Source organism: Grammomys surdaster, unplaced genomic scaffold, assembly GCF_004785775.1.
Source record: "Grammomys surdaster isolate TR1022 unplaced genomic scaffold, NIH_TR_1.0 165, whole genome shotgun sequence".
Lineage (NCBI taxonomy): Eukaryota > Metazoa > Chordata > Mammalia > Rodentia > Muridae > Grammomys > Grammomys surdaster.
In genome coordinates, this window is record NW_021604613.1 from 16,330,751 (window position 1) to 16,339,170 (window position 8,420).

At 45.3% G+C, this 8,420-nt stretch overlaps 1 protein-coding gene across 3 annotated transcripts in view; it reads left to right on the forward strand.

Annotated features, from left to right (window-relative positions):
* The window catches only part of Nrp2 (neuropilin 2), a 113,967-nt gene that overhangs the window by 90,607 nt on the left and 14,940 nt on the right, over positions 1 to 8,420 (forward strand). Inside the window, exon 16 of one of the 3 annotated variants that reach the window (XM_028765607.1) lies at positions 2,090 to 2,417. The exons of the other annotated variants lie outside the window; for them this stretch is intronic. Within the exon in view, the coding sequence (XP_028621440.1) occupies positions 2,090 to 2,370 (281 nt within the window). The 3' untranslated portion in view covers positions 2,371 to 2,417. Of the gene's footprint in view, positions 1 to 2,089; positions 2,418 to 8,420 lie in introns of those variants that run through there. 3 annotated transcript variants of the gene reach the window in all.

Sequence of the window (8,420 nt, forward strand, 5' to 3'; positions counted from 1 at the left end):
AGAGAGAGAGAGAGAGAGAGAGAGAGAGAGAGAGAGAGAGAGAGAGAATGGAATTAAAAGTTGGAAATCGAGCTGGATATAGTGGCTCATGCCTGTAGTCCCACTACTTGGGAGGCTGAGGCAGGGGGATTGTTTAAGGCTAGCTACATGGCAAATTACAGGCTAGCCTCTGCTAAAAAGTGAAAATCTGTCTTAAGATAACAGATAAAAGAAAATGAAAATACTGCAGGGGAAAGGAGAAGACCATGGTGTCACGTGGGAAAGGATAAGATAGTAGAAACAGACAGCCTTTAGGAGTCCTAGGAAAATGGGGTCTTTTTCACCCTAAAGATATAGATGTGGTTGTGTGCTAAGCAACTTGTCTTGGTCAAAGCTTTTCCAACATTGGGGGACTTCTAGTAGCCTACAAGATACCAATGAAACTGTACCCTGATGGAGGGGGATCCCCAAATTGAAGGAAGCAGTAATTCAGAAATAGAAAGATGGATAGGCTTCATGGGATTTTCCAAGAAAAATTCTCCTATTTTTTTCTCACTTCTGAGGAGCTATGAGATCTGCCATATCACTCAGCTCTCTGGGGACCAGGCTGTGGGAACCAGAGAACATTGGGAACGGGGGTGTGGGCTTCAGTTCAGCAGTTGCTTCATAAGGCATTTACAGGGCACCTTCACCACATATCCTCCTCAGTGGAGGCTGAGTCTGACTTCCTCTAATTCAGGAGCTTTAAGTCTATTGGGGGCGGGGGAGGGGGTGGGGTGGAGAGAATAAAGGTAGCCAGGGCCCTGCCTGCGTGGTGAGCAGAGGTGGGTCCACAAAATAGACAGTTCATGCCTCTCCCGGCACACCCTGTAAGTAAAGGAAGCATGTTTTAGCCACCAGCACGTGGTGCAAGCAGCTTGGGAAGCATTTCTCATAGGTTAAGCATACATCGTTTTTTCAGAAGTAAAGATCATGTCTGCCTTTGGCAAGCTCAAAAACGCCTTAGTCCCTTTCTGGGCCAGATTCTCATCTGATGTAAATCTTTGGGAGAATCAAGTTGTAGCACTATTTTACATGGAGTGGGAGTCAAGCCAGTCTTTCCCCTGAGTTACCCTTAGCTAACTCTACTACAGTGTCTCCATGGCAACCAGAGGCTGGCCAGTAAACTCGGTTGCCTCCTGAATCTCCCCACCCCCAGCTTCTCCCTGCTCTTTCCACAGCTAAACATGAGGCCCTCCCTCGCTCCGTGTCCCTTGCTCTCACACTCCTTTATTGCTTTGTGCTCATATTTTTTTTTCTTGCAACTCCTTATCCAATCTGCTTTTAAAATCCTCCATCCAATTAAAAAAATGAAGACGGGTTAGTCATTGCCTGACAGTAGTAATTGACCTGTTTAGACAAGACCAAGCTGATTTCAATGGGCACAGAAACCTTGGCAAACCAAAGTGGAATTTACCTTCAAGTCTAGCCAGCCTAATTAATACATTGTTGAGAATTCTGGCCAGCCACACCAAATATGGCTTTTCCACCCACTTGAAGAATTGACCAATCCAAATGCCAGCAGATACTGCAGCAACATTGTGTATATGTGGGGGTGTGTATGAGTGTGTGTGTGTGTGTGTGTGTGAGAGAGAGAGAGAGAGAGAGAGAGAGACAGAGAGAGACAGAGAGAGACAGAGAGACAGAGAGACAGAGAGACAGAAGGAGAGGAGAGAGAAAATTATAATACTTTTACACACGGTAAAGTAATTCTGGTTAAATACTAAAGAAAGCTTTGTAAGGATAGGACTCTTGGTTGAAACGTATTTACTACCAGGTGAGCAGCAACTGTTGATTGAACCACTCTGAGCCTGTTTTCTCATCTATAGAATGGGTTAAAGTACCTGATACATAAAGGGACCAACGGAGAGATTGCAGATTATAAACGGCTTGGTTATATATGAAGGCCGAGTACCGCCTGAGTCCCTGAACCCCTGCTGTATGGCCCAAAGCATGTGTGTTTCCCCCTCTTTCTTTTCTTTCTTTTTTTTTTCATTTCTTTTTTTTAATTGACTTTTTTATGAGTCCGCATGCTCTCAGCCAAGCAACACTCTCTGTGTCTCTCCCCCAGGGGGCACCCTCCCGCCAGGGACCGAGCCCACAGTGGACACGGTGCCTGTGCAGCCCATCCCAGCCTACTGGTATTACGTTATGGCGGCCGGGGGCGCCGTGCTGGTGCTGGTCTCCGTCATCCTGGCCCTGGTGCTTCACTACCACCGGTTCCGCTATGCGGCCAAGAAGACCGATCACTCCATCACCTACAAAACCTCCCACTACACCAACGGGGCTCCTCTGGCGGTCGAGCCCACCCTAACCATTAAGCTAGAGCAAGAGCGGGGCTCGCACTGCTGAGGGCCGAAGCAGGAACAGCGCCCAAAAAACAAGAAAGACTGCAAACACGTTGCCTCGATTTTGCACTTTTTTTCTCCTCACCTAGTCTCTGCGTGAACCCTCAGACATCTCTCTCTCCAGGGTCCCCAACCCTGAGCGTTCTTATGTACCCCACACCATTCTCTGTGGTTCTTGGTTCCTGTTTCTCTTTGCTCTGATAGTGTTTGTTTTTATCATTATTTTTTCCTTTTCTTCTTTCCTTTTTAATCTCTCTTTTATTCCCACCCACATTCCCTTTTTTTTCTAATGATTTTAAACCCAATTCTAATGCTGCATCTGGAATCCCAGAAGAGACCCACCCCTAAGCACTTCACAACCCAAGGCTCTGTTGGTTTTGTTCCAGAGACAGGCCCTGTTGTTTTCTCCCCTTGCCTTATCCCGTCCCTCCTCTCCTGGGCAGGCTGCCAGGTGTCCTGAGGGGAGCCTGGTCCTGTATGTATGTACACAGTACACTCCCATGTGAAGAGGTGTAAGTGTGTGTGTGTGTATGTGTGTGTGTATGTGTGTGTGTTGGATTTGTGAGGGAGAGACTGATTCACTGTGGAGGGGGGGAGTGTGTGGGTGGGTGTAGAGAGGGGCCCCTTCCCTCTTGTGTTACTTCTTCTGGGGTACTTTTCAAGAAAATAATATACTGTACACATTTTGTTTACTTGGAGAAGAGATTGGAGCTTTTTTGTTGCCTTATCTAGCTCTGGCTGGGTTTCTGTTGGCTGTCATTGTCATCTCCAGGTACCTAGAAAAATAGAGACCATTCGGAATACAATGAGGCTGCACCCATCCTTATCCCCACCCTGAGCCACCTGACCCAAGACTATGGTTCCTCCAGTGCACTCAGACATGACCCCTTTTGTTATGTTCCCCAATGTCTTTGAAGTCACAAGATAACAGCCACTGGGTGCCTGGAGTCATCTCTACTTCCAGCCCTGAAGCAAATGCGTCTCATGTTGCCTTATAAAAAGAAAAAAAAAAAGGAAAAAAAAGAAGAGGAATAAAAAGTTCATAATGAATGTTTAGCTCTGATGGTCCAGTTGTGGAAGAAGTCATAAAGAATAACACAGCTGGGATGATGTAAACTCAGTAGTCTGTTTTAATTGTGAGCAGGAGGGAACTATAGAAGGGAGGGGATGGAAAGACCCAAATGTTGTCTTTGCAGAGTCTCCTCATCCCTGGACATCACTGCATTGAGCCTAATGTGGGATGAGGTTGAGGAAGAAGGTATTCTTTGGTGTTATTTTGGTCATTGTAATAGCGTTTGTAAAATAAGAGGGAAGGGGGTTTATTTGCTTTCCATTCACGGTGTTACTGTGTGCCTGAATCTATAGCTACTGAAGTATGTGGCTGTCCTCCTGACTTAGGTAAATATTATGAGAAAATAGAAAGGAATCATTTGTTGAAATGAGCCTACATGCTGCGGGTTAAAGCAATCATGGCATCTGGCTAATACACTCCCGATGGCTGGTCTGAATACACCCGCAAAGGCTAGTCTGACATCAGCAGATGCTCTAGCATGGACAGAGAGAAGATGCATGGTAAAGGTACACCTGTTGCTGCCTACTTTTCCTCTCCAAACTCTCCGCCCGGAGAGATGTTAGAGAGAAGTTGCCCAATGATACTGAGCAAAGGCTACATTAAATAGCAAAGTTAATTTCATTACAACAAAGGGTCTATTTGAAGATTCCAAGTATACTAGGGCTCAGTCTTAGAGCCATTTGTTTTCTACTTCCCAGCTAAAAAGCTTCTTGGAAAGTGAACAATTCTCTCAAGATGGTTGCCTGGTCACATGACTCTCCAGACACCTTCTAAGAACAAAATACTAATGATTCTTTTTTTTTTTCTTTTATTGCTTGGGAGAGAGTTCAGCATTCTCTCAGAGTAGCCAGATAGGTCCCTCTAGCACACTCTCAGCTTTTGCATCTGGTTCCTTTCATCCTCCTGAAAGGACACTGCTCTCCCACTCTTACTCTGTTTCAAAGAGCTATTCTGTCTCAACTACAGCAGCCCTGCCAAGAAGAGAAAAGATGAAAAGCTAGTGTATGGCTACCTTGAGGTGTTCTACCTCAGTGGAAGACGGAGAAGGAAGTGTGGGCTCGAGGTGGGGAGCCCTCTGTGCTGAGAGAACCATGCCTGTCACCAAGGAGTTTCGTTGTTGTTGTTGTTGTTTTTAAACAGAGTTGTTTATTCACCACTAGCTGAGCATTTAGGGCCAGTCATTCCTTGCAAATGATTGACATTCCTACAGGTGCCCTGTGCAGGCATCAGAAAACCACAACTAGAAAATCAGTCCAGCGTAGCAAAGGAGAGTAGCTGAGGCGTCTTCCTCTTTAAAAGAAAATGGCAGCCACTTTGTGAACCTTCTCTATGCTCATCTGATGCCTCATGCAACGTCATCTTCATATACATGTCATGGGTGAGAAGATGGCAAATCCCATGATACCTTCAGCCAGGACTCATGCTTAAGCTCGCTCTCTCTCTCTCTCTCTCTCTCTCTCTCTCTCTCTCTCTCTCTCTCCCTCCTCTTCTCTTCTCTCTCTTGCTTCCTCGACTCCAGCATCTTTTATAGTATTATCTAAAAGTGCAGCTCATGTGTAAAAAGTCATGTCTTGCTGCTTTAGAAAGCAAAATTCTATATCCTGTTAGGGAGGAAAGGATCACTCTCTTCTAAGAAAACTGGACTGGACAGGTGAATACGCGAATGTACCAGTGTAGCATTGCTTCTCAGAAGACATAGCAGTGATACCAGCTCTTAAGATGTGGAAGAGTGTATGAGTGAGGTGAAGGGCCAGCTGGGCTAGAAAGCATTCACCTTATAAGGTCTCACAAGAACCCTTCCTTGAGAGTATGCTAGCAGCTGCTGTCTCCTATTGCTGGCAAAAGCAGAAAAAGAAGAATAATCGAGTGTAGCATTGCCATCGACAAAACAGGATGCCCAGAGTAAAGTCACCCCTTCCCCTGTCCCACTCCTTTTGATTAAAACCATAATATGAGATCCAGTAATATTTTTGAGGTTGATGCCCCATCTTTTAAAAGACCCTCATCTTTAAACTAAAATACTAGCAGGCAAGCAAACACCTAAAAGGTCAAAATCTACCAAAGAACAACGAAACAAGAAAACCTAAAGATTTTTACTTCCTATTCTTATCCCCTCCCTATAACTGTGACACCCTTTGCATTGCTCAGTTGCCTGTGTGTCAAAATAACTTGTGGATGTTGGAAACTATTTGAAAATGTATTGTGTGGAATGTAATAAAATGATGATATTTTTATACAAACATCTGGGTTTTTTTCCCTGCCCCTTCGCCTGTGAGAACAAAGTTGATGTGTAAGCTTTGAAAAAAAAGAAAAGAAAAACTCGATGTCTCCAAATTTTACACTCTGCCTTCTGAACTGTGGGGCATTTGTGTGGGAGGAGGGATGTTCTCTCCTTGAGGCTGAACGTCAGCCTTCCTTTTTATTTCCATAACTGCTTGTTAGGAGTTTTAGCCAATTTGTGCAGCTGAGCCAACTTTCATGATTGGTGTGGGATTTTGAGAAAGTTGCTAAGTGCTAAATTGCTCAATGTGATTCCACAAATTTTCTCTTGATGGCAAACCCCTGAACACTGGAATGTCCTTTCAAATTAGCCCCTGGGGAGTGGGGCAGCTTTCAGGCATTGTGAGTTCAGCTCCACAGAGGCAGGGCCCTTCCTCTGGAAAAGAAATGGTGACCTCTCATCCCACACCTACCAAATTATTACTTCCTGAGGGATGTTGATCTTCAGTTTATGGCTGATGTCCCTGGAGCAAGGGGAACAGGAACTTGTAACATGTACAGGACTCAGAGGTGGTCAAGGTTTCAGTTTTAGGCAGAAAATGGAGATAAAGAGATGGCCACCACAAACCCAGAGATGTCCTTTTATAAATGGAACATTCTGTAAAAAGCGTTGAGGGTAAGGAGACTTGCTCAACAAGTTTCTTGCTCTGTTTGCTTAGGTTTGGTCCACCTCTGTGAATAGTCAATGATATGGTTGTGGTAGATGTCTGAATCTGAGAGACATTCTGTAGGGCAGAAGGGGCAAATGTAGGAAAGTTAACTTCCGTGTGGCTTTGAGTTTTTCAATGGAAGGCAAGAATTTGTCACAAGGGGATTTATATTGCCTCTCAAGTCACCCCAGAGACCTTCTAAGAGGCTGAATGGTGTCCTAGATGGCCTTGCAAGAAGAGACATGTCCAGAGGACCCTCTTTCTGCCATGACCCTGACTCTTCCAAGGTCCCATCACAGCCTAGACCCAGGATCCAGCACTTTTCAGATCTAAAACCTGTCCTCGCACTGCAAAGGGAAGCCTGGCTCCTCAGGTCTCATGGGAGAAGGACTGCTAGTACAGATGGCTCAGGGTAGATGTCATTATCTGTCCTCTGCAGGGGCACAGAGCTGAACGTCCATGATTAGAACACTGTCTGTTTTTCCTGTGCCAGGCACAATTACCCATTTCGTCTAAGTAACATTTGGCTGGCCTAAATTGTTCCTGTTAGCGAAAGGCAAAATGGAAGCCTCTCAAAGTATTTTTTTCCAACAAGGACCCAGACTCAGTCCACACTTGCCTTTGATGACCTGGGAGGACTATATGTGCCAGACTGAATTAAATCAGTCAGAACTTATGTTTTGTTGGCATCACTAAGAGTTTTGGAGCCACTTATGGGAAGTATTCCACCTTGACCTGAGTGCCGAGACTTATTTTAGGGGTACTCTTTCTCCCAGGGAGGATGGCAACAGTTATGGGTCAATTTTATACATAGCTCACACCACTTTCATCAGTAAAACATTCCTGCAGGTTTTGCAGGCTTAGCCCAATTATAAATGTCACAGAGTTATGTTTCCATGAACCCTAGGTAGTAGGTGTCAAGGCCCAGTGTGCTCTGTGTTTGCCCCTACCTGGGTCTTCACTAAGACTTAAATGTACATTCTTGCTTCAACCCTGGTCCACCTAGCCCAGACCACCAAAGGTGGGTGGTCTGGAATTTGTTTTTCTCATGCCAGGGTAGTATGTAATTTGTTTTTCTCATGCTCTTCATTGACTGTGGTTATTCTGCACAAACACTGTGGCCTTCTGTAGACTGTGATGGAAAGAGGTTCAGTTTGAAGTTTTGATTTGTCTGCATTGTGGACGCACATCTGAGACAAGCTGCAGATCACTAGGTGTGGGCTTGGTTTTGTTGTTGTCTCTCTCTCTCTCTCTCTCTCTCTCTCTCTCTCTCTCTCTCTCTCTCATTGTGCAGAGCACTGGGGCTCCCACAGCTATAATTTGCCTTTCATCTACTTCAATGATGGCCCAAAGAAAACACAAAACGAATCCAACCAGAGAAGAGGGAGGGGAGAGGGAACACACAAGCCGATCATCTTTGAATCAGCAGGGGGAGGGAAGAATCCTCCTGTACAGAGAAGTTAGAAACTAGAACTGGTAGGGAATTTAATTAAGCGTCACCTCGGTCATGTACACAGGAGTTTGTACGGAGGTCAACTCCAACTAGAAATCTACTCCCTTAGGAGTCATCAGGCCGTAGTTGCACCCAAGGCTGTTCGCACTGACCTCTTGGAGTCATTCTTATGGCACCAGTTCTAACTGGAATGATCCAGGATTTAGGAACTCTCCACAGAGCAGGACCCTTGGTGGAGGGGAAAAACAAATCTAGGAGCTTCAGGTGACCAGCAGAAGCCATTTCTGCCTCAAATTGTATGGACAAGAGACCCACAAACATCTCTCTCTGGATAATGTCATTGCTCAGGGATTGCCCATCATGACCTTAAAGAGCCACACGATGTAATTATAAATAGTTAATGATAATCTAATGTAAATTCCCGTGGGCACTGGTCTGAGAAATGAGAAGCATCTTCAGAAGCACTGAGATCCAGAAGGCCTGGAGGCAGGGCTGGGTGTTGGGTAGGAAAACACCTTCCCTTGGAACCACACTACTAAGGGAGTTATCAACACCAAATAACTACTAGCAGGTGATTCTCCTCTCCTCTCCTCTCCTCT